This window comes from Pristiophorus japonicus, chromosome 13 (assembly GCF_044704955.1).
Source record: "Pristiophorus japonicus isolate sPriJap1 chromosome 13, sPriJap1.hap1, whole genome shotgun sequence".
Lineage (NCBI taxonomy): Eukaryota > Metazoa > Chordata > Chondrichthyes > Pristiophoridae > Pristiophorus > Pristiophorus japonicus.
In genome coordinates, this window is record NC_091989.1 from 115,458,192 (window position 1) to 115,484,861 (window position 26,670).

Genomic DNA, 26,670 nt, shown 5'->3' on the forward strand with positions numbered 1-26,670 from the left:
GGTGGTCCCTGTGGGCGCCACTAAAGAGGCATCAGAGTTCGCAGCGGCCCTCCCCTTTAAAAGAATGGGAGGGATATTGTGACATGTCAGCATGATGCGGCACGTCCACATTACGCTGACATCATCAGTGGCGCGCTGACATCATCAGCGGCGCACTGATGTGCGAACGACACGTGAATGCTCTGTTAGCGCAACAAACATTTTTTGCATTGGCGCAAAAACCCATCTATTTCGAATTGACCGCCCCAAACCCAGCGCGGGCAATTTCAGCCCCAAGGTATATGCCCTCGACCGCATGCACTGCATGTCCATTAACTATTCCTGACACAGTTCAGATGGTGGAGCGCAATATTCTTCAATGAAGGAAATCGCGAGGTGGAACAGCCCAAGGTGTGTCAGTGTAAATATCCCATTTTTAGGAAGTAAACTAAGTTATCAGGTTTATAATTTCTAGCTCAATCTATAGCAATGATTTGGATGAGGGGACCAAATGTCATATATCCAAGTTTTCTGATGATGCAAAGCTAGGTGGGAATGTAAGTTGTGAGGAGGATGCAAAGAGGCTTCAAGGGGATATAGTGAGTGGGCAAGAACATGGCAAATGGAATATAATGTGGAGAAATGTGAAGTTATCCACTTTGGTACAAAAAATAGAAAAGCAGAGTATTTATTAAATGGTGAGGGATTGGAAAATGTTGGTGTTCAGAGGGACCTGCATGTCCTTGCACACGAATCATTGAAAGTTAACATGCTGGTACAGCAAGCAATTAAGAATGGTATGTAGGCCTTTATTACAAGAGGATTTGAGTATAAGAGTAAAGACATCTTACTGCAATTACATAGAGCCCTGGTGAGACCACACCTGGAGTATTGTGGTGCAGGCTCGAAGGGCCGAATGGCCTAGTCCTGCACCTATTTTCTATGTTATTTTCTATGTATTGTGCACAGTTTTGGTCTCCTTACCTAAGGAAGAATATACTTGCCCTAGAGGGAGTGCAACAAAGGTTCACCAGACTGATTCCTGGGATGGGGGGATTGTCCTATGAGGAGAGATTGAGTAGACTAGGCCTATATTCTCTAGAGCTTAGAAGAATGAGAGGTGATCTCATTGAAACATACAAAATTCTTACAGGGCGAGACAGGGTAGCTGCAAGGAGGATGTTTCCACTGGCTGGGGAGTCTAGAAACAGGGGTCACAGTCTCAGAATGTTCAGCCATTTAGGACTGAGATGAGGAGAAATTTCTTCACTCGGAGGATTGTGATTCTTTGGAATTCTCTACCCCAGAGGGCTGTGAAAGCTCAGTCTTTGAGTGTATTCAAGACAGAGATCGATAGATTTTTAGATATTAAGGGAATTAAGGGATATGAGGACAGTGCAGGAAACTGGAGTTGAGGTCGAAGATCAGCCATGATCTCATTGAATGGCGGAGCAGGCTCGAGGGGCCGAATAACCTAATCCTGCACCTAATTCTTGTGTGCTTATCTGGTTGTGCACAGAGAATCGGCTGGATAGAGAAACTGTGTTTCAAACATTGGTTCCACATTCCTCTCCTTCCAGTTTATATAATATAATAAGCAATAGAAATGAATGTAGGAAATAACGATCTTACACCATCTGCTTCTGAAGAGAGTTAAACATGTACGATGAACATTTTAGAAGTGAGAATGTCCTATTTATTTCTATGTTATATTGATGCATTCAAATAATGATGTGTCCGATGTTGACTATGCATTTATGATAGGTTCTCACAAACAAACATTTCCTTCGGTATTCCTCGGAACGTCAGGTGTCAGTGGAGTAGTCATGTGACCGGGGAGCGGAGGGCAACTCGGATTTTATTATAATAATGTGTAACATGTTTGTTCTCCGCTCCCAGTACTGAAAGAAGCACAACAGCTAAGTGCATCTAATCAGACTGGCCAAAATTCTGATGGCAATTCCAGTACCACTCACAACTAAAATTAGGATGTGGTTTGTAATGAACCCACAGCCCTAGAAACGTGTGTGGGGATAAACGTTATCAATGATAGAGCTCTACACTGCGCTGCTCCAGCCCTGCAGTAAATACCCGGCCAGAGCAAACAGGGTCCTTTATATAGGCATGTTGTGGCCCAGTGCCATCATTGAGACCGGACTGTAATTTTAACTCTGGTCTAAGCGGGGAAATCACCTGCAGGGGGAAATTAAGTACAGCCTCGAGGCAGGAGTCCCCGCCAGCTATATTGGGCTCACCATCCCCGAGAGGGCGCAACATCTCGTGCTGCAGTTCTTCTTGGGGTGAGGGCGGGGCGCAAAGGGACGCAAACCTTCCACCGTTATGTGTAGCGCTGGCAGGAAGAGAGGGCCCTCCCCCGCCGTCCATTAAAGGGGAGGGCCAAGCTGCCGACTCTGCGGGCGGGAAACGGGGCCATCGCTGGACCACCAGGGAGCGGGGTGCCGTGGCAGCTGATGGGCACACAAGCGGAGCACCGGGCTGCAAGGTCACGGCATGGACACTGCGATCTGCAGAAAAGGCTGCGACCGGTAAGTCAGCCATTTTTTTTTTACTGCCACACCTCCCCTTTAATTTTCGCCCTGTGAATGGCCTACATCCCCGGTACACACCCCGTGAAGCTGTCGTGGACATCGCCCGCGGCAGCTTCAGGGGGCGTTACTAAATGTTCACTCCGGGACAAAAACGGGTCACTGCGCACAGTGGTGAAGTCATTATTGCCAGCGCAGAGGCACAGGGCGCTACCGGTTACCGCTAACCTCCACGGAATTTTACGTGAGTCGGTGGCGGTGCCACACCTGGGCCAAAGGTCGTTTGCGCCCGGGGGCGCTAATGGGAGAAGCTGCCGATCCCCTAGAGTAAAAATCGGGGCCACGTCTGTGTTTGATTGAACCACACTGTGGCACTACCCATGGAGAAACATGGCCCATCAGCGTTACACAATGACTAGTATTCAGGGCTCCTCTTGACTCCAGGGGTACACAGTAACTAAAGGTGACCTGAGTTCTTTCTGATTCCTTCCAACATCAGAATCGACACCACAGCGCAGCACTCTTCTCTGCGGTCAATCAGGTAACCATTCCATTTGATTTACTGTAAAAGACTTTGATTATCTGAACTACATTTTGAGGATATTCGATTGCAGTTCCTTTTATGACCTAATATACCGACAGCTGATCTGTGGCGGATTTACGCGAGAGTATTAGATTGCTTGGGATGAATTGTTTATTCGTAACATTCCAGAGTGTCAAATAAATGTCTTTCTCGTTTGCTAACTTCCAGTTTGTACGAGTGTGGAATCGAAGCACTCCAACTTCTTCATCTCTTACCCACCATTAAACAATGTCCGCACCTGTTGGAATTCCAGTAAGTCTCGCACTTAATTGTACCTTTCCGTTATTATATCTATGTATATATATGTGTGTGTATATATAATATATATATATACATATGTGTGTGTGTGTGTGTGTGTGTGTGTGTGAACATGCTTGTAGGCTGCATCTCAAACCCACAAGAACACAGGAATTGCTAGGCTAAAAGGACCGAGGACCACCTAGTTCACCTTCCACCATCCTGGTAGACATATGATACAGTGACAGCCCACAGTCTTTTGTATATGGGCTGCATCGCTTACTGGAGTGATTATTTTGTGAACGAGAACAATTCTAATATGCTGTGTTTGTATATCCATATATGTGTGTATGATATATACATATATAAAACCATACACAAAATGGACCTCCTACAAGTGAGCTTGAACTCTCTGTGTTGTGTAATATGGATAAAATCATTTTGTTAATTTTGTTCTTCATAAAGAAAAGGGTGGAATTGTAAAATTCAATTCATAAGAACATAAAAAATAGGAGCAACTGTAGGCCATATGGCCCCTCGAGCCTGCTCCGCCATTTAATACGATCATGGCTGATCTGATCATGGACTCAGGTCCACTTCCCTGCCCGCTTCCCATAACCCCTTATTCCCTTCTCAGTTAAGAAACTGTCTATTTCTATCTTAAATGTATTCAATGTCCCAGCTTCCACAGCTCTCTGAGGCAGCGCATTCCACAGATTTACAAGCCTCTGAGAGAAGAAATTCCTCCTCATTTCAGTTTTAATTGGCCAGTCTCTTATTCTAAGATTATGCCCTCTAGTTCTAGTCTCCCCCATCAGTGTAAACATCCTCTCTGCATCCACCTTGTCAAGCCCCCTCATAATCTTATATGTTTTGATAAGATCACCTCTCATTCTTCTGAATTCCAATGAGTAGAGGCCCAACCTACTCAACCTTTCCTCATAAGTCAACTCCCGTATCTCCGGAATCAACCTAGTGAACCTTCTCTGAACTGCCTTCAAAACAAGTATATCCTTTCTTAAATAAGGAAACCAAAACTGCACGCAGTATTCCAGGTGTGGCCTCACCAATACCCTGTATAACTGTAGCAAGACTTCCCTGCTTTTATACTCCATCCCCTTTGCAATAAAGGCCAAGATTCCTTTGGCCTTCCTGATCACTTGCTGTACCTGCATACTAACCTTTTGTGTTTCATGCACAAGTACCCCCAGGTCCCACTGTACTGCAGCACTTTGCAATTTTTCTCCATTTAAATAATAACTTGCTCTTTAATTTTTTTCTGCCAAACATGATCTCATACTTTCCAACATTATATTCCATCTGCCAAATTTTTGCCCACTCACTTAGCCTGTCTATGTCCTTTTGCAGATTTTGTGTGTCCTCCTCACCCATTTTTGTATCATCAGCAAACTTAGCTACGTTACACTCGGTCCTTTCTTCCAAGTCGTTAATATAAATTGTAAATAGTTGGGATCTCTGCAGCACCCCACTAGTTACTGATTGCCAACCAGTGAATAAACCATTTATCCTGACTCTCTGTTTTCCGTTAATTAGCCAATCCTCTATCCATGCTAATATATAAATTCCCAAACATCAATAAGAATCCAGGGACCTCACATAATTAAAACATTTGATGTAGTCTGTTACTGTGAACCAGTGGCCCTGCCGATGACCTCCTCACTATGACACCTTGTTGAAAGTTTATGTGTAACCAGTATTGATGCCTCCAAGTCAACGTCCATCTCTGTCCTTCGCACTGCTTCCTCTTGTTCCAGCAATAAAATACCAGAATAACGCCAGTGGAATATTCAAATTATTAGCTTGTGATTTACATCTTTATATGCAAAAAACACATCCATCCCATAGTAATCTTGGTAGGAGTGCTCCTTAAATGAGGTTATTTCAGCTCTAATCCCCTCACATCAGGCTTAGGAACTGATCAAACCAGTTACCTTAATATTGCCTCATGTAATTAAGCAAAAATATCCTCGCAGTCCACAAAAATGGCAAAAGGAAATTCAGGATTAATCCCAATTTTTATAAGAGTTTGCTGTATATTGAGAGAGCCTGTGGTTGTGTATTACACACAGGTGTCACGAGTTGTATTACTCCCAGCCCGGTGCTGTTGTCAGTATTGTTTTGAGCAACCTGCAGACTTTTTGTATGTTACTCTAGCAAAACTCTGATTGTGTAAAGGTTCTGACGTTCGCTGGCTCTCCAACTCTTGTGCTGGGTATCTGCTGTTGGATATCACACACTGAATTAAATTGTGATACTGCTTGAAGCAGGAATCCACGTAGGCCTTGTCCCTCCTACCGCAAGCGTCTTCTTTCGGTGTATCAAGTTAACTTACCTGTAATTTTAATATTCTGTGTCCAAAGGTTGTGGCTTTAAGTCCCAGTCCAGGACTATAAGCTGCTAGTTCAGTGCAGTGCTGAGGGAGTGCTGCATCGCCGGAGGTCCCGTCTTTTGGATGGGACATTAAACCAAAGTCCTCGCTTCATGTTCAGATGGTTGTTACAGAATTGAAGAGCAAGGAAGTCTCTTGATGTCTTGGCCAACATTCCTCCCTCAACTACCACCAGCAAGAACAGAAAAGCTGGTCATTCACATTGCCGTTTGTAGGGTGTGTGAAAAATGGCTGCCATATTTAACAACAGTTGCTGCCATTCAAATGAATTCACTGCGTGGGGTAGAATGAATTGGGATGTTTCAGAGAGGAACGGTGAAGTGCTGCTTAAAGTGCAAGTCTTTCTAACATCTCTCTCCGTTGTGATCTCAGGTTATTTCCATCTGTCTGTCCCTAAGAGCAACTAAATGGCAGCCATTTTTCCACCAACTGCACTGCTTCCTTCAGAGAAGGAGAAGAAAGGTATCGCTGGAAGGGATTGTCTGCTAGCAATGGCACTGCCTCCGAGGTCGAGGTGGTTGTCAGTGATTTACAGGAAAGAAAAATAGACAGAATAGTGACCTGCAATACCCAGATACTTATTCAGTGACCATAACCCAGTGCCGCTGAGCAGAAGTCACTGGAAAGTTCGGGTATGTTTGATATTAGGATGGCCAGGACAATTAGTAAATGCTACCCGGGTGCAGGTCTGACCTCCACAAACATCTCGTTGATTTACTGCAGGAGGATGTCAATGATTGTGCTGTGATGGTGTTTGTGCTTGTTAGTGATGTCACTCTCTCCTGGAATATGGAGTTACAGATCTTTCTCATGTACTTTCAGTTTAGGCCAAAACAACATTGGCGACAAGGGAGCAGAGACAGTGGTTGAAATCTTTCATCTTGTCCAGGGGCTGAGGAAGCTTAGGTAAGTTCTGCAGTGGCTAGTGAACTGGCGTTTCATGAATGTCTTTAAAGCCATCAAGGATATTGGAAAGCCTTTTGTAAATCTGTCCAATTTTACATTAAATTGATTCATAAAATGTTCATACAATTAGGGATATGTAGCTCCCTCATATCTTTGGAGAGCACACAACACACAACCTGTAAGATGGCTGCAGGTTCCAGAATCTTCTGACCTGCTGGTCAGGTGACCTGCTCTTTATTAAACAGCACTAGCTGCAGTAACACAGACATTGGAGCTACAGACATTACAATCGGTGGCTCACTGGTTAAATGGACTACATCGTGTGAATCTAGAGCAGTTCTGCTGTTATTCTACAGTCTGCACTGAGTTGCTATGACATCGGTAGAGATGCTATTTTAGGCCTGAATGTTACTGAGCTAAGGAGCATGAGGGATGGGGGTAAATCAGACAGCTAATTGCTATCTGATGTCTCCTACATATTGGACACCAGGACCAGGCTCAGCTGTGACGGCCCCTATGGCCTAACAGTCTGCCAATACCCTATGTCCAGCCTCACACATGGCAATGGCCATTTGGTTGAGGTACTGGAGAGCAGTTGGTGCCAGTGGAATTGTACCCTAGCAAATAGTTACCAGCTTTCAGAGAGAAGGGAAGACAATTAAGGGGAAGGGGAGATAGCGGGTGTGATTTCAAAGAGGTGTGTGATTGTCACAGAGTGTCAGGGATACCCTGTTGGTGTGGTTTCTGGGGCTCTGCACTGTGCATAAAGTCCATGTACCAGATCGTTATATCATTAGTTGGCTATTTATTCTTTTCTTGCCCACTGTGAGGCATGTGTGCCTCAGCCCAGAGGACCACCTGGTGAGCTGGCCCAAGCCTTGGGTCTCATTCTGAAAGCAGACACTGGAAGGGGCAGTAGGATGGGCTGGGGATGTCTGCTTTTTCCGAATGACTTTTAAAATTGACTTCCTTCCCCACTCTGGGGGAAAAAACCCTTCAGTTTAGCTGGCTTTAGGAATAACATTGGGAAAATCTGTTACTTTTCCCAAGCACAAATAATTCAGCACAAAAGCCATCCACTCTGATAATGACTGCCGACAGGTTCTCCTATACTTAGAAAGTTGCTGCTGTGCTCACAGTTAGATTTTGTCTCCTTTCTCAGCCTTGAATCAATCAACATAAGTACCACCGGGATGATGACGCTGGCTGTGGGACTTCGCAAATGTCGCAGCATTGAGGAGATAAAGTACGTTTGATTTATATTTGACATTATTATTATGTTCTATTATTTCTGGTGGGTGCTCAGTTAACTTTCTCCTTGTACAAAATATTCTTGATCCCTTGAGCCACCTCATTTGACATTTGCTCCCTTAACACCGCTGATAATCCCTGGATCCTGCCTCCCGGAAGTTCGGGGACCATATGGGTGCTGCTCTCCCCCTTGGAATTCCTTCCCTTTGCTGGGAGACACTGTAGCCTTCGCTCACTCAACATCTCCCCAGTTGATGGACATTAGATAATGACCAGTCAACTAAAACACAGCACCTCTTTCCACAGGGGCATGCTCCCTGATGTCCTGGTCAATATTTATCCCTCAACCAACATCCAGAAAAAACCCCAGGTGATTTGGTCATTGTCACATTGCCATTTATGGGATCTTGCTGTGTGCAAATTGGTTGCCACTTTCCTACATTACAACAAAGACTAACTTCGAAAGTATTTAATTGGCTGTAAAGCACTTTGGGACGTCCCGATGTTGTGAAAGGCGCTATATAATTGCATGTCTTTCATTTTTTAGCAGCAGAATGATACGGTATATCATCTGACTCACCTGAGAAATGCCACAGGAGGACCGCTAATCATATGTTAAAAGTGTTCCCATTAGAGCTTAATTTGAGTGAACTTGCATCATGGATTCTCACTCAGATCTCTGCTCGGCAATGGGAGCAGAGACTGGTAAAATATACCCCACTGGAGACTACACTTTAAAAGTGCCTGCTCCACACACGCAAAAAAAATCTGATATGCTTTTCTAATTGCCTCAAATTTCCCAACAATCAATGAAACCACATCGCCATTGTCCGCTTAACCTGGTTAACAGGGAATAGTTGAGGCGAATATCATAGATGCATTTAAGGGGAAACTAGATCAGCACACAAGGGAGAAAAAAATAGAAGGATAAGCTGATGGGGTTAGATGAAATAATGTGGGAGGAGGCTTGTGTGGAGCATAAACACCCACATAGACTGGTTGGGCCGAATGGTCTGTTTCGTGCTGTAAATTCTGTGTAAACTAATTGGTTCAAATTTCTCAGGAACCAATCAATTACCATTCACTTAGGAACATAGGAACAGCAGCAGGCCATTCAGCCCCTCAAGCCTGTTCCGACATTCAGTTAGAGAATGACTGATCTGTGACCTAACTCCATCTACTCCCATAATCCTTAATGCCCTTCCTTGCCTTTTCAGCACTTAGTTCACCATCTCTGACCACGTCTCTCTCTCTCTCTGACCTTTGACTCACCAGGAACAACACTAGGGCAAACCCACCGGTCCAATTTTCCATTTTCTGCTTTCAAATAATAAAATCAAAGGTTTTGTTTAGTATTTCCAGAAGTGCAGTCATTGTGTGCAAAGCATGCTGTTAGAGCACCACCTTGTGGCCATCCTGAACTGTCCAACAGGGAGCCAACTCTCCATGTTGGGCAAATATTTCAGCTCAGGCGTCTGTTTCCCAAGCACCGACGTTTCAGGTTCATGTTCCTAACAAGTGATGAGCGCGTCAACTACTGTAGTAACAGAATAAGAATGGACTCAAATACATGTCTGGGAAGATGAGAGAAACTTTATATCCCTATTTTTTTCAAAGCTTTGTTATTCCCCGACATTTTGAATTCTAATTTTATTTTTCAAGTCCTGTACTTTAGGTTGTGGCTTGTACCATCTCCGAGCAGGTTATCTGCTCTTGGGCATCTGACATTTGCATTCTTCAAGCTGTCATCAATAAATGGACTCGAGTGGAATTGGGTGGGTGGCCTTGTCCATCAGGAACACTGGGCATGACCCACTTTCTGCCAATATAAACACGACATATGCCTCTGCCCTCTTACCCTGCCCCCATTCCACATCCTCATTATACATACAATAATATTTACCAAATCACAAGATCCCCGGGGAAAAATATCTGCTTTTTATATCTTGAAACGAAATTGGTTTAAGTTTCAGAAGAAGGAAAATGGTGAATCTGATGAGTCCATCGACCTCACTCCAGTGTTGAAGTCCAGCAGAAATAGTTATGGCTGAGCCCATTAACTCCTTCAAAAAGGAGCTGGATAAGCATCTAGTTGGGAATGGAGGCTACAGGGATAGGTCCAGACTGAAATCGTTGCACTCTTGATGCAGCACAGTGGAGCTCTGCTGATTGGTGCAGTGGGAAGAGGGAGTGTAGTGGGCCAATAGCAGATAGGGAGATGTAAGCATGAACGAATGCTCTGTCGTTTTGCTTTATTACGTTTGATATCAATGAAAATGAAACTCAGTCAGTTTCAATAACAGGCAATGCCGATTCCTACATTACAACAGTAACTACATTTCAATACTCTTCATTGTCAGTAAACGCTCCTGTCCTCCCAGGGGATTTGCAGGATCTTGCGGAGACATCGTTGGTGATATATCTCCAGCAACTTGAGGTGTCTTCTGTACATCGTCCATGCCTCGGATCCATACAGGAGGGCGGGTATTACTACAGCCCTGTAGACCATGAGCTTGGTGGTAGATTTGAGGGCCTGGTCTTCGAACACTCTTTTCCTCAGGCGGCCGAAGGCTGCACTGGCGCACTGGAGGCGGTGTTGAATCTCCGCATCAATGTCTGCTTTTGCTGACAAGAGGCTCCCGAGGTCTGGGAAATGGTCCACGTTGTCGAGGGCCGCGCCGTGAATCTTGATGACTGGGGTGCAGTGCTGTGTGGCGAGGATCAACTGGGCAGATCCCCTGGGAGGACAGACGCACCAACATCAGCATCCTCGTCCAGGCTAACATCCCCAGCATTGAAACACTGACCACACTCGATCAGCTTCGCTGGGCAGTCCACATAGTTCGAATGCCAGACACAAAACTCCCCAAGCAAATGCTCTATGCGGAGCTCCTTCACGGCAAACGAGCCAAAGGTGGGCAGCGGAAACATTATAAGGACACCCTTAAAGCCTCCCTGGTAAAGTGCAACATCACCACTGACACCTGGGAGTCCCTGGCGAGGACCGCCTGAGGTGGAGAAAGTGCATCCGGGAGAGCGTTGAGCTCTTCGAGTCTCATCGCCGAGAGCGTGAAGAGGTCAAGCGCAGGCAGCGGAAGGAGCGTGTGGTAAACCAGTCCCACCCACCCCTTCCCTCAGCGAATATCTGTCCCACCTGTGACAGAGTCTGTGGCTCTCATATTGGACTGTTCAGCCACCAAATAACTCACTTCTGGATTCCGAGGGCTTGCCTATGAATGAATGAATGAATGAGTAAAGCGCTGTGGGAGGCCCTGAGGGCGTATATAACTCTGTCAAGCGTCAACGTCACTTCCTGGATGTTTTCATCTGGATATTTGCTGTGACAGTTTCGCTCACATCAAAGCATGACATTTTCACTGTTGAAGTGTACACCCAGATCCATTTCCTGCTGCACTTTAATGATATATTTCTAACTTTGCATTTGCTATTTTTAGCACTGTTACTTGTCACTGCCCACTTCTGCGTCAAACTCCATGTGCCATACACCTGCCTAGCTGCCAAACGTCCATTGATTTCATTCATGAGTATCCCCCTCCCACAATCTCCATCTCTTTTTATTGGCTCGCCTAGGCTGGCTGTCAGTTCTTCAGTGTCATTGGCTGAACCCTGTAGACAGGGCACAGATTGGTGGAGCAGTAGTGAGATTGGCAGCCCAGCTCTCGACCCAATGTGAGCATCAAGTAAATGTATAATCTGCCCACCAGGCTTACCCCGCAAGAGTGTTCACCGTCATTGCAATAAAGAGGAACCTGTGTGCAGTGATTCTGCAGACGTAATGCATAAATCCTGCTTGTATTAACCCATTTGTCTTAAGTTTACGGGGCCGAAATTGCCCACCCGACCGAAACTGGGCGCACCTACCAATATAAATGATTTTTCTCCGCCCCAATCCATAGGCAGAGAGTCGAGCGAAATTGAGGTCTTTAAAGTTTATTTTTTCTCCGAGTGGTGTTTGGGGCGGACAGCGGAGTGACGCTTACGACTTCAGAGTCAGCCAACTATTAAAATAAAATGGCGGCCACGGCGGTGCGCCCTCACCTTCAAGGGCGGACGGGCTGCCCAGTCACAAGCAGCTTCCGGCCGGGGAAAGCTGTCGGGGGCACCGAGCTGCGGCCGATCCACTCGTGCGGGGCAATTTCCCACGCGAGTAGGCAAGGGGTCAGCGCGTGCCCGACAGGGCGGGAAGACGAGCAGGGCTGTAGCGTGCACTGCCACAAAAATAAAGGAGGGCAATTTCTCAAATGTCAGGACCTCCGTCCCGACTGAAGTGCTTAGGTGGTAACGACTCTTAAAAAAGGGGGCAATTTTGGCCCCTACATGTTTTGTGAGTACAGGTCAGTTGTGCTAATCAGTTTTGTGGTGGACTCCCCACTGTTTCCTGCCTCAGAGTGTCAGTGTACAGTGTTGTTGAACAGCTCTGAGCCACACTCGCCTGCAGCTCACACAACTGGCCAGTAAACAGCCTCAGAGTCACGGTGTGTTCCTCCGCTGTTTAAATGGCCTGTGAGTGCTGAGCATCTCTCCGCAATGAATGGGAAGCAGTCAAAAAGCCTAAGGCCAAAATGAAAATTAACTTTTTAATGCGAAAGTGATTGGTGAACGGTGGAGCGGGGCCACTAGTCGGCTGTGTGAAAATGTGAATGTTAAAGTGTTGATGGGTGCTGTTGAGCCACTCGATGACGCCGCTCTGTCAGAAGATGACAGCAGTCCTTTGAGGCACCTTCGTCACTGCCACTTTCTGACCGAGCGATCGTTTGTAACCGGTCCAAACTGATCATGGTAACCGGATTCCAGTGTCTTTACACAGTGAGGGCTGCACTGCAAGTGGATGTGTTCTGGAATCTCTGTTAATGGCTATTCACACTGGCCCTGAAATGACACCGTCAGATACTCATTTACCAACGCACGGTGGCCCGGCATTTCCTGGCAAATTGTGCCACTGTAATGGCGCATCTGTGGTGTATGCCGTTATTCTAGCGCAGGAGTGTCAGGCAATTCTGGTGTGAGTGAGTCATGCCAGTTGCTACGCTCCGGCAAAATTTCCTGGACCACTTTCAATGAGACCCTCGGCAAAACTGGCAAAAGTTCATTATAAAGTCTTCGCCCCCATCTGAAACAGCAGCAATTTGCACTGGGTTTCTGTCTGATTTAACAATAAAAATGGTGCACACAGAGACTGAACCTGGCGAGCTTGGAACTGGTCGGTCTGATTGGGAAATGAAAGTTTTTTTCTGCTGTTATAATAAAGGCTTTGAGCAGAGTATTCTGTTTTCTTTTGATCAGCGGGCCACTGGAGGACTTACTGTGAACTACTCTTCCCCATCAGGCAGACATAACGGCTGACTAGAATCATAGAATGGTTACAGCACGGAAGGCGGCCATTTGGCCCGTCGAGCCTGTGCCAACCCTCAGCTAGTCGCACTCCCCCGCCCTTTCTCCGGAGCCCTGCAATTTTTTCCTTCAGGAACTTATCCAACTCCCTTTTGAAAGAGAAGATTGAGTCTGCCTCCATCACCCTTTCAGGCATTGCATTCCAGATCCCAACCACTCGCTGCGTAACAAAGTTTATTCTTACTTCGTCTTTGGTTCTTCTACCAATCACCTTAAATCTGTGTCCTCTGGTTCTCAATCCTGTCGCCAATGGGAACAGTTTCTCTCTATCTACTCTGCCCAGAACCCTCGTGATTTTGAACACTTCTATTAAATCTCCTCTCAATCTTCTCTGCTCCAACCCCTCTCCAGGCGGCTAGGCACTGCTGCGGCCACAGAGAATCCACTTGCTGGGGCTATCACTCCCTGTGTATTAAAACCGAGCCCATTACCTCAGACACAACAACAGCCTGGCTCTGCTCGAGTTCGAGAGAGTCTTTGCATAAACTAATCCGTGTCTGATGCCGGTGTGAGGTGAAGGAGAGAAAAGAAAGAAATTATTTGCATTTCTTTCACTCCTTTTACAACCACAGGGACATTCCAAAGCTCTTCGCAGCCAACGAAGTATTTTATGAAGTGTAGTCACTGTTGTAATGAACGGAATGCGGCAACCAATTTATGCACAGCAAGCTCCCACGAACAGCGATGAGATAATGACTAGATTATCTATTTTTTTAGGTGTTGGCTGAAGGATAATTACTGGCCAGGACACTGGGGAGAACTCCACTGCTCTTTAATTACTGCCTTGGGATCTTTTATGTCCACCCTGAGAGGAGAGACGGGGCCTTTGTTTAACGTCTCATCAATCAACACCACTAAAATAGATAATCTGGTCATAGAATTTTCAGTTAAGGCCAGCCGGTAATGTCCAAAATCTACACCGCTGCTTAAAGGTGAGGTTCTGCCGCTAACGAGTCTGTTCCTTTGCTTCCATTTCAGCTTGTCACAAAACAAACTGGGAGAGGAGGGAGCAACTGAACTGGGGAAAACCCTGTCCGGGTTCGAACAGCTGAAGAAGATCAAGTATGAATCCAAGATCAGATTTGTTGCTGGGTGGGTGGGTTGTGTGGGGCGGGGGCTGCAATGCGCTCAGAAAACTGGGGAACGAGTTTCCCTCAGGCCCTACCGAATTTAACGACAGGGCCTGATTAACATTTTGAATCTCAGTTTCCCTCCCACAGCCAGCCAGATGGAGAGGTGGGGTAGGTCTGCAGCACCAGGCTGCAGGGGAGGAGGGAGGGATCGTGGGGGAGGGGAGGCCATCGGGAGGCCGGGGAAACTCGGAGGGGATTAGGGGCTGCAGGTCTTCAGCCGGCCCGGGGATCTTCTGCGGGGTCGGGGGCTACAGATTGTCGGCGGGGTGGGGGGGACTATAGATTGTCGAGGGGGTCGGGGGCTATAGATTGTCGGGGAGGCGGGGGGGGGGGGACTATAGATTGTCGAGGGGGTCGGGGGCTATAGATTGTCGGGGGGGGGGGCTATAGATTGTCGGGGGGGGACTATAGATTGTCGGGGGGGGGCTATAGATTGTCGGGGGGGGGCTATAGATTGTCGGCGGGGGGGGCTATAGATTGTCGGGGGTGGGATTATAGATTGTCGGGGGGGGGCTATAGATTGTCGGGGGGGAATATAGATTGTCAGGGGGGTCAGGGACTATAGATTGTCGGGGGGGCTATAGATTGTCGGGGGGGGACTATAGATTGTCGGGGGGGTTAGGGACTATAGATTGTCGGGGGGGACTATAGATTGTCGGGGGGGTCAGGGACTATAGATTGTCGGGGGGGCTATAGATTGTCGGGGGGGGACTATAGATTGTCGGGGGGGTCAGGGACTATAGATTGTCGGGTGGCGTCAGGGACTATAGATTGTCGGGGGGGGGACTATAGATTGTCGGGAGGAGTGGGACTATAGATTGTCGGGGGGGGGGGGACTATAGATTGTCGGGGGGGATTATAGATTGTCAGGGGGGGGATTATAGATTGTCGGGGGGGGGGACTATAGATTGTCCGGGGGGGGACTATAGATTGTCGGGGAGGGGGATAATAGATTGTCGGGGGGGACTATAGATTGTCGGGGGGGGCTATAGATTGTCGGGGGGGGACTATAGATTGTCGAGGGGGGGGGAACTATAGATTGTCGGGGGGGACTATAGATTATCGGGGGGGCTATAGATTGTCGGGGGCGCTATAGATTGTCGGGGGGACTACAGATTGTCGGAGGGGGGACTATAGGTTGTCGGGAGGGTGACTATAGATTGTCGGGGGGACTACAGATTGTCGGAGGGGGGACTATAGGTTGTCGGGAGGGTGACTATAGATTGTCGGGGGGGGGGAACTATAGATTGTCGGGGGGGGTCAGGGACTATAGATTGTCGGGGGGGGAGAACTATTGATTGTCGGGAGGGGGTCTATAGATTGTCGGGGGGGGACTGTGGATTGTCGAGGGGGGGGAAGTATAGATTGTCGGGGGGGTCGGGGCTATAGATAGTCTAGGGGGTTCGGGGGCAATAGATTGTCTGAGGGGAGGTTGGGTGCTATAGATTGTCGGAGGGGGCTATAGATTGTCGGAGGGAGGAGGGGGCTATAGATTGTCAGAGGAGGGAGGGGGCTATAGATTGTCGGGGGGGGTCGGGGGCTTTGGTTGTCGAGGGGGTGAGGGCTGGAGGGAGGAGGGGGGAGTTGAGGCTGCAGATCGGAAGAGTGGGGTGTGTCTGATCGCGGGGCGTTGGCAAGGCAGGTATGCTGGAATTAGAGCTAAGTGAAAGGGCACTGAACTCCTGGATTGAGCAGTCCTTGCCTCCCGTTAGCCAGTGGGCTTCCCGAGGCTGCTAAATCCCCCGGCCCACAGGTAAATTTAAAATGGTGGATCACCATGAGGCACGCAGCCTCATTATAATATTTAATGTGGCAATGTTCCCACTGTTAGGTTGGCTGCCTGCCCTCTTCCCGCCTCCGTTAAATCTGGGAGTGGGTGGGTTGGGGGTCGGGATTCAGATTTTTAATTCTTTAACCTCCCAACCGATCCAAACCCAACCGTTTTTTGAGGGGTTAAAATTCCCCCACTATTATTCTCGGTTCCTGAAGTTCCACGGACTTACCTGACCTTAGCATTGCGTTCACTTGCTTGAGACTGTAATCCGGATAAAATGGGAGTCAGCATGAGGCTGGAGTTTACTCTTGGGCTTCAGTCCCTCACGGTTCTAGTTTCACTGAATCCCTCCATTCATCTGCTGCTGTTCACAACCATCCATAATTGCCGGTGTTACACTTCCCTATAAACTATCTCCAAACAAAGCTGCACTGACAGAATGATAATTTCATGTGATAATGTTCTCGAATGTCATTAAATCGTGCACTGATACTTCTGTTTCATTCATTGTCTAGAGGTCGAGTTGCTGGCAAGGCCGGCATTTGTTGCCCATCCCCAGTTGCTCTTCTACAATCACATATACTTGCTCGGCTATTACAGAGAGCTGCTTGACCAATGCCAGTGCCACTGAGCCAGCTGCCAGTGTGACCTTTTCGGTCCTCCCCTTCACGTTGCACAAAATGAAGGCCGGGTCTTTAGCAAGTAACATGAAATGAGGTCTCCAACTCACAGATTACCAACAGTGCCTAGCAGTTTAGATAGCCCATCAGGCTTGACATCGTCCAGTTAGGAAGCAGGGATTTGTTGTCAGGATTAAGTGAAGCGCTAAGGTGTCTGATGAGTATTGTTTGCTCTTTCAGCTTGTCTAGAATCCCGACAGCTACTGGTTTGATTGGGACAAATATGCTGGCAAAAGGGCTCAGTAACTGTACCAGACTGGAAGAGATAAAGTGAGTGAAATATTGCTTTGTTATTTTTCTTACGCAAGTATTCGGGGAATTTTGCCCACGAGCTGATGGGAATTGGTTGGAAAAATGAAATGAAAATAACATTTCAGAATGTCACGATGTAATATTTATTGAACAAAGCCATCACATGTAGGGTAACAGAATGCAAAAGGCAAAAGGCTGTGGGTATCGGAATTCTGAAATAAAAACAGAAAATGCTGGAAATACTCAGCAGGTCAGGCAGCATCTGTGGAGAGAGAAACAGAGTTAATGTTTCAGGTCAATGACCCTTCATCAGAACTGGAAAATGTTACGGATGTAACGGGTTTTAGACAAGTGCTGAGGCAGGGAAAGGGGGGAGGAAAGAACAAAAGAGAAGGTCTGTGATAGGGTGGAAAGCAGGAGAGATTAAATGATAAAAGGGATATGGTGCAAGACAAAAGGAGATGGTAATAGGACAAGTAAAGAAACAAAATGGGTCTAGAGGAGCTGTAAATGGCAACAGCAGAATCATTATTAGCACCTGCTGTCTGGGAAAAATGGGGCCAAGGTTATGGTCTGAAATTGTTGAACTCGATATTGAAAGGACATGTCTCCTTTATATGTTGCAGCGGGAGAGTGATGGGTAATTGTGGAATAAGCAGTCAGGTCCGTGGGTTGTTAAACTGATTTGCATCCACAATAACCTATCCTTTATATAGTAGCCATTATTTAGGACTGAATTAAGCTTGTTTTAGAGCCCATCCTCTCGTGCCTAGACGGTGTGGTTGTGGCATCTCCTGATCTTCTCCCCACAGATCCCCCTCTTTCAAACTCCATCTTGATCCCTCTCATTCTAGCATCGTGCTCTTGGCTCAGTCACTGTTTTTGTTCTTAGGTCCTGGTTGATTTTTGGAGAGAAGGGTTTGTCAACTCTCTGTTCCTTTTTGCTGGTGTTTCTCTCCAGTTTCAGGGGAGTGGGTCTAATTGGATCGCTCTTTCAACAACAACAACGTGTATTTATATAGCGTCTTTAACGTAGTGAAATGTCCCAAGGCACTTCACAGGAGTATTATGGGACATAAGGTTTGACACCTAAGAGGCACGGTGGACAGAATGGCCCCCTCTGTGCTGTACGATTCTATGATTCTCACTCTAGATTTACTTTTTCTGAACCCTATCTCTCCCATTGCTCTCTCCACTTTTTCTAATTCATTAATCTGGCAAGCTCAATCTTCGGAGAAGAATGGGGTGGGGGTGGGGCTGATGTTTGTTGTAATCCACAGACAAGGCCCTTCACCTCTAACAACATTGCTATTTTACTTTCTAATTTGCTGATTCCATGGCTCTGTGTTATATAATTTTACATTTATATATGATGTGTATGAAGTACATTTCAGTTTTTTCATTCTAAGCTCCTGGGCTGCGGGCTAAAAATAATTCATGATGGAGCCCTATGGTTACTACAGAAGGAAATGACACACCAAGTGCAGGCAGAATAACCCACTTAGCCACCATCTTGTGGTTTATGAGGCCCAATATCGCTCTTTATAACGTTTCCTCGAGCACTATTTCCCATCCTGTGTGAGTGCCTCTCAGCAAAATAGCAGGATGTGCAGAGGAAGTTGGTCATGCTCTCCTCCGTCCCTCCTCACAGTTTTCTCCCCTTTCCCTGCCTCCTGTCCTAAAGTCACTGCCTCATTCTGAGGGATGGTTCGAAATCTTTGGTGCCCCGACCAAGCGGCTATTATTCCTGTTTGACTGGGGGTGGGGAGAGAAGTTGTATTATTACATAATTAAGGATAGGATCGCAGTCAAGCTTGGCTCCTTCGTGACTTAGTGTCCATGGGGGTCACAGAGTAGAAGCCAGCCTCGGATATTGTATTTCCTGAGGGACTGAAGCCATGTTGAAGTGATCTCATCATCATCATCATCATAGGCAGTCCCTCAGAATTGAGGAAGGCTTGCTTCCACTCTTAACATGAGTTCTTAGGTGGCTGTATGGTCCAGTCTCTCTCACAGGTGGGACAAATAGTTGGGGTTGTCCATGAAGGTCCTTGACATTCCAGGTCCTGAACTGATCTATCATGGCTCCAGCTGAGGTCAGTCAATGAAACATTGAAACAACTGTATGAAACAGCCCTGCCAATGCATAAACACCAATACTTCTCATTTTGGGGGGGGGCGGGGGGAGCTCTCAAATTTGAGACCTGTGAATCAAAGCAGGGCGTTTCCTTGTCTATACAACTCAATATCATACCCCGCTGCTCACTTTCCCCGAAAGAACCTTTTTATTATATAAGTCTGGCCATTTCCTGGGAAATGTTTTGGCCGGGAATTTCTGGGAACCCACAATGTTACCTGCCCTGCTATCCCCATGGTCAACTAACTGGAAACAGAATTTGAATACACCTCAGTGAGCCTAGTAGCCAATCAGGGACTAGATGAGTATGCAGCCAATGGCTGTCCTCCATCTAAATCAATTAAACAGATCAGCATCGGCCTGACCCGAGTAATGGACATCTCACTCAGAATCCGTGCACTGATCTGAACTTGATCACTGGCACTAAATTGTTCGAGTATTGGACATGCTCAGCGGCTGTGCCCAGTTTTCAGGAACATTCGAAGTTACAGATTTATTTAAAGAATGGCATTATTCATTTAAGATATCTAAGCTGCGGGGGGGTGGTTGCTGGGCATGTGACGAGTGCGAGACGGAGCATTAAGGTCCAATTTCAAGGACGATGTCCCGCGCCCCAAAGGCACCTGAAATACATCCGATGCCAAATTGATTCAGGCATCCCTGGTGGCCGCCTTAAACAGGCCTTGGGCCCTTTGCATATGCTAAAGAGAGGCTTAGCACCTGTTTAAGCTCCACAGCTCCACTGCATATCACTGCCGGCCCACACTCATTCCCCCCACGTTCGCCTCCCACTACCTATCTGAGGTCGACACCGCAACTCGGTCCAGATTGGCCTTTAGCTGCCTCGGGTGACCCGCCAGATGCCTTCAGCTCACCGGAGTAACTCACATCAGGCCCCGAGGCCCAATTTCGAACGAGCCTTGGGGCTTCTGGTCTCTGGAGCTGCTGTGAGCATGCCGCTCATCTTAGACCCGAAATAGAGCCTGAACCTATTTCTCCCCCACTCTCATTTGCATCAATATCGGTGCAGGCACTTCAGGTTCCCCACATCGTGCACACAACGTACTGTGGCCATTCTCTCTCTCAGACCACTGTACTAACCCATGAAGCAGAGGTGTTTTGATGCATTTTAGCTAAGAATTCAAAATAGTGAGAAAGAGCAGAGATGTTACTTTGATTTAATCAATGATTCTGAAGCAATGTATTGAAATACACTCCCTTGCATCATCAGAATTCCGTCTTACGTGGCTGCGGCGAGAAATCCGAAGCAGATCCAGGAGATTTGTGCTAACTGTTAATTTAACTGTGGGTGTGGAGCATGGGTCATCAAAGATACACAGCTTTGATGAGGATATTGGCGGAGCAGCTTAAATAATGGTGTAACTCACTTGCACCATTATTTCCTGGGACTTCTACCATGTCACAGTCTAAGGATAAGGGGTAAGCCATTTAGGACCGAGATGAGGAGAAACTTTTTCACTTAGAGAATTGTGAACCTGTGGAATTCTATCCACAGAAAGTTGTTGGGGCCAGTTCGTTAGATACATTCAAACGGGAGTTAGATGTGGCCCTTATGGCTAAAGGAATCAAGGGGTATGGAGAGAAAGCAGGAATAGGGTACTGAAGTGCATGATCAGCCATGATCATATTGAATGGTGGTGCAGGCTCGAAGGGCCGAATGGCCTACTCCTGCACCTATTTTCTATGTTTCTATGTAAAACTAACAAGTGTCCGGGAAATCTGGGCCGATATTTTCCCACCCGGATAGAATGGTGCAGTTAAACTTGTACTCTCCACTAATCTCGAATGATTACAGTGACTGCACAGTATACATATTCATGACTATAAACAATGTAAAAAAAAACAAGTGCCCTGATTCACCGTGCTCTTTATACACCGGGGTATACTATCTGCAAGTGTTCACTCAATCCCCATTATAACTTTCTTTAGCCATTTCTCCATGGGAAAATCACCTCAGACATTCTCTCTCCCGCCCCCGTCCCCTACAAAGCTATCTGCATACCAGACTGTTCTGGGTAAAGGAGTTCTCTCACGGAGATGGAATGAGAAAAGGGTGAGTGTATTGGACCCTTTGCACTGCCCAAAAACCTTGGTGGAGTTAGGGGGTTGGACCGTTATCCTAAATCTGGAAGGTATTTGCACATTAACATCCCTTTACATTTGACTTTCGGATGCCATTCTCTCTCATGCAGTACTGGGACCAGTATAACTGATATCGTCTGTGATACAAAAGCTCTGTCCACCCTATATTGGAGTGGGCAGGTCTTTTCATACCATATCCTGGCCTATTCTACGTCGCATCTGAGGTGCCGTATACATCCTTACCTTCTGTGTTCATGTAATGAAGATTGGCATTGTGAAACATTGGGTGTAAACTTCGACTTCTGCCTGAAACGGGTGTGAAGTTGGCAGTGTTTGCATTGCGCTCCCTAAACCAGCGACAGGAAACCCAACGCATTTCTGGGTTCAGGTCTCATTCAAGTGAGCATCGTCTCTGAACCATTCCTGTAACTGGGCCTTGTCCCATATTGTCCAGAAGCTATACACTGCCCCATGATCTGGCCTGCCAGAGCTGCTTACCCTGAGGATTGACCTTTATCCATGTTTCGATGCTGGGGATGTCATGCCAGCATCGAAGCACTGACCACACTCAACCAGCTCCGTTGGGCGGGCCACATTGTTCGCATGCCCAACACGAGACTCCCAAAGCAAGCGCTCTACTCGGAACTCCTACACAGCAAGCGAGCCCCAGGTGGGTAAACAAAACGTTTCAAAGACACCCTCAAAGCCTCATTGATAAAGTGCAACATCCCCACCGACACCTGGGAATCCCCGGCCCAAGACCGCCCGAAGTGGAGGAAAATCATCTGGGAGGATGCTGAGCACCTCGAGTCTCGTCACCGAGAGCATGCAGAAAACAAGCGCAGGCAGTGGAAGGAGCGTGCAGCAAACCAGACTCCCCATCCACCCTTTCCTTCAACCACTGTCTGTCCCACCTGTGTGAGACTGTAATTCCCGTATTGGACTGTTCAGTCACCTGAAAACTCACTTTTAGAGTGGAAGCAAGTCTTCCTCGATTTTGAGGGACTGCCAATGATGATGATGATCCATGTGCAATACTCTGATTATTCGGTTTAATTTAGTCATGCAACCAACCAACTCAATTCAGAATGACCGGTATTGCCACACAGTTTTACAGACTGTAGTAACTAATAAATTTATTTATTTACACTTAATTGGAGATTTGAAACAGTAAAGTTACAAATATTCAAAATACAATGTAAAATGTCAGACAACAAGAAAGTCGGTAAGAGTTGGTTCAACTAAAAAGCAAGTCACTGATACTTGGTGAACTGTTCTATCTTAAAATGGCAAACTCCGCTTCCTTAGTTTAATTTAATGCACTGGAATCCATGGTCAAGGGACAAAATGGAGGTTTTCATCTGACCAGAGCTTGGAAGAGCTGTTTGAAATGCCAGCTTTTGATTTCTTGATTTGTTTTATTTTGAAGTAGATCATTTCAGTCAAACTTATGGCATTCATTTATGTGTTTGACAACATTGTTAAAAAAAGAACATAATACAAGGATGGATCTAGGTAAGATTTGCAATACTCACTGAGCATTCTTGGAGTTGCAAATATCACAAGTCCCATCAATCATTCAACAAAACAAGCCACATTGATCAACAGACACTGTCTGCTCTTTAACTCCCTCCCTAAACATCTCTGCCTCTCTACCTCTTTCTCCTTCTTTAAAAATCTCCTTAAAACTTACCTCTTTAACCAAGCTTTAGGGCATCTGTCCTGACACCTCCTTCTCTCTCTCGGTGTTTTTCTTTACGTTGAAGGCGCTATATAAATGTAAGTTGTTAATAAATTTGGAGCAAAGCAATTGAAATGTGTGACACTCGAAGGAATGGCACAGGAAACATTAATGCTATCTGTTGTCTTTATTCTTGTGCAGCCTGGATTCCTTGGTGCTCAGGGATAGCGGTGCACGGCTATTAGCTGAAGGAATCCTGAACATGACCAGTCTGAAGAAATTAACGTGAGTTCTCAGCATTGTATTCAAATTTGAATAAAGACCAGGGTGGGGGGGGGGAGAAGGAAGAGAGAAAGCTACAGAATAGATTTTACAAGTTGCAAATGACTGGACAGGTAATCCCCTGGGCTGTACTGACTTCTGTACCCAAACTCCTGATATATGAATCATAAGACTAGATTTTCAACTTGCTCCCTGGCGTGTAACTGGCGTTTCAGATTGACCAGCCGTTACAGAAACCGCCTGAAAGTCAGGTGGTTGCAATGACTGGCAGACAATCCACATCGCCAATTTCACACCCAGGCGGCTAGTGGAGAACCAACCCCATCGAATCAAAGAGTTTCACAGAAGGTGGCTACTTGGCCCATCACACCCATGCTGCCTCTCTACCGTTCCCCTACATCATTCAAAAATATTCCTCTCCCTTTGTTCTATTGGTGTTCTTAAATATATGATCTCTAGTTACCAGCCCACCCCCAACCAGTGGAACTGGACCTTTTTCCACCAATTTCCTCTTCAATCCCTGTCTTCTGTAATCTAATATAAATTTATAGGCTTCACTGAAGTCTAGTAAACTTCCATCCAGTGCCTTTCATCTAAGCTACATTTTTCCATTAAGATATGAACCTGGAGTTTGAGTGAGCTGCTATCTGGTGCTAAGAGACTGAACCAACAAACTACCTATATAGAATGCTGCCTGCAGTTCCACCTGTACTAGTCTCAGTCATGGCCCAGTCATGGCCCGGTGCAAGGTCAGAAAGTCAGGGATCAGGCTGATGCTTCAGTGCAGTACGGAGAGTGCAACACCGCTGCACAGAAGTGCCGTCTTTTGGATGAGACGTTAAACCGAGGTCCTGTCTGCTCTCTGAGATAGATGTAAACGATCCCAGGGCAATATTCGAATAAGAGTGGGAAGCTCTGGTATCCTAACATCAACCAACACCAGAAGCAGATTATCTGCTCTTTTATCTCACTGCTGTTTGTGGTCTCTGGTGCCTCCTTGTGGCCAGCGATAGGAATCACTGCCAGGAGCCTGGAAGCAGACTGTGCATTTACCCTCTCAGCTTGAGGTGCCTGGATGGAAGGATGAAGAAGATTACAAAAACATAAATATCCCCGTAAACATAATGTAAAAGAAAATACAGCCCCCCTAATTGTGTTTTTAACAAGCAGTGTGACCATACAGTTAGGCCATGCTGGTGCTAGAGTGTGTGTGGCTTTGAATTGAGGTTATTGAGGAAAGTGAAAGAGACATTACTGACAAACTCAAACACTTTCTTTCTGCACCTTCAAACATGTTTTTTTGGAATAGATGAGATTGTCCTCGGCAGTTATTGAGAGCATTAAAATCCTCTGCTGTTCTTCTCTTAGTTTGAGGTCTAACTCCATTGGCTGCAAAGGTGCAGCACAGCTTGCAAATGGACTGAGACGCAGCACTGCGATTGTGGAAATCGAGTAAGTACACTGCTACATTGATCTGCCTGACCCCACTACATGCGCAGCTCAGAGTCTATGCTGGCCTATTTCATTAATAAAGAAGGTTTGTCTCGATATAGCCACCTGATGAGACCCTTCAGAAACACTTGAAAATACTTTGCATACAACAAATTACTTTAAATGATTCTCACTCCAGAGACATAGAAACATAGAAAATAAGTGCAGGAGTAGGCCATTCGGCCCTTCTAGCCTGCACCGCCATTCAATGAGTTCAAGACTTGAGCGCAAAATCGAGGCTGACACTCCAATGCAGTAGTGAGGGAGTGCTGCACTGTCGGAGGTGCCGTCTTTTGGATGAGGCTCTGTCTGCTCTTTTAGGTGAGCGTAAAAGATTTCACGGCACTATTCCAAAGAAGAGCAGGTGAGTTCTTCCCAGTATCCTGGTCAATAGTTGTCCCTCAACCAACATCACTAAAAACAGATTATCTGGTTGTTATCAGATTGCTGTTTGTGGGATCATGCTGTGTACAAATTGGCTGTCACATTTTCTAAATGATAGCAGTAAGACACTTCCAAATTACTTAAATGGCTGTAAAGCGCTTTGGGACGTCACGAGATCATGAAAGGCGCTATATAAATGCAGGTTCTTTCTTTTTACTTTGTCCAGTGACTGTTTGTTATGTACCCAGTGAATACAGTTTAATGGTTCTTCCACAAAAACAAGTCCTCTGAACAATGGGTGGCTGTGATGTGGCGAAATACAGGGGCAGATTTTCCTGTTCCTGTACCTGGAGCTATTGGATCACCTGGGTGAGGAACGTTCAGGGGAAGGGGATGGGGATCGGAACAGGCCTGTAAGGGAACCTGGCCCACGATCCATCCATTTAAATTAATGGACAGAAATTCAGACAAGCTTCATTAATGGAGAGTGATTGCCTGGGTGGTCCCTGGATGGCCCAACTATAGGGGACAAGGTCAGGGGCCTGGGAGCAGGCTGTGTATCAACCTCTCAGCCGTAGCCTCCCAGCTGGAAGGATGAAGATTATAAAAATAAAAGGGAGGAACCACCCATATATCCCCATGAAGGAAAAAAGCTATGCTGCCTCCCGAATTGTGTTTTTAGCAAGCAGTCCGACCCTTCAGTTAGACCATGCCTGTCGACGTGTGCGTGAGCGTGCGTGTGAGTGTCCATATTTTTGAATTATGATTAAAGGGAATTTAAGGAAAAGTAACCCAAACACTTTATTTCCACAGTTTTTCCTGTTATGGCATAATTAATGACGGGTGAGCTTGATCTAAAGCAACTTAAGGCTATTGGGACTCAGTAACATTCCCTAGTCTGGACCCAGCAAGTGAAGAGTCTGGTCTTATCTTTGCAGTGTAACTATCCTGATGAATGTCGAAGAAATGATTAAGGTCCAAGTGGAAAGAAGCCAGCAGATCTTTGCTCTTTGGTTATGATGCTGCCGCACTGCACTGTGCAGTGTGAGGAGAGCGTGTGGTTCTCCTTCCTGTACAGTAGGGGGTCTCAAAGGGCAAAGTAACCTTATTGGTCTATTGTGCTGCTGCTGATTGAAAAGAGCTGGCTGGCCTTTCGGCCATTCCCAATTGGTGCAACAGAGAATGATGCCGGAAGTTGTTTAAATGTAAAGTAAAGTAAATGAAAGAGGGTGCCAAATGGAAATGATGCTCCACTACTTCATGGAGATGGTCTCATTGATGGGCTGAAGTGCAGCACTTTCGTTAGCCTTATCCTGAGTGCTTGCACCTCCTACAAACTCCTTTCTGAGTGTTTCCAACTTTAAGATGGACTCACGACTACTTGGATATAAACAGGAGAAGGCCAGTTTGCAATCCAATATACCGTTTG

General features: G+C 46.4%; 1 protein-coding gene across 6 annotated transcripts in view; it reads left to right on the plus strand.

Moving 5' to 3' along the window:
* nlrc5 (NLR family, CARD domain containing 5) overlaps positions 1 to 26,670 on the plus strand; it is a 198,200-nt gene that overhangs the window by 133,379 nt on the left and 38,151 nt on the right. For all 6 annotated transcript variants that reach the window (XM_070896896.1, XM_070896890.1, XM_070896892.1 and 3 more), the window contains 8 exons: positions 3,025 to 3,066; positions 3,277 to 3,360; positions 6,578 to 6,661; positions 7,824 to 7,907; positions 14,303 to 14,386; positions 17,092 to 17,181; positions 23,286 to 23,369; positions 24,735 to 24,818. In XM_070896896.1, the coding sequence (XP_070752997.1) occupies positions 3,025 to 3,066; positions 3,277 to 3,360; positions 6,578 to 6,661; positions 7,824 to 7,907; positions 14,303 to 14,386; positions 17,092 to 17,181; positions 23,286 to 23,369; positions 24,735 to 24,818 (636 nt within the window). The remainder of the gene's footprint in view (positions 1 to 3,024; positions 3,067 to 3,276; positions 3,361 to 6,577; positions 6,662 to 7,823; positions 7,908 to 14,302; positions 14,387 to 17,091; positions 17,182 to 23,285; positions 23,370 to 24,734; positions 24,819 to 26,670) is intronic.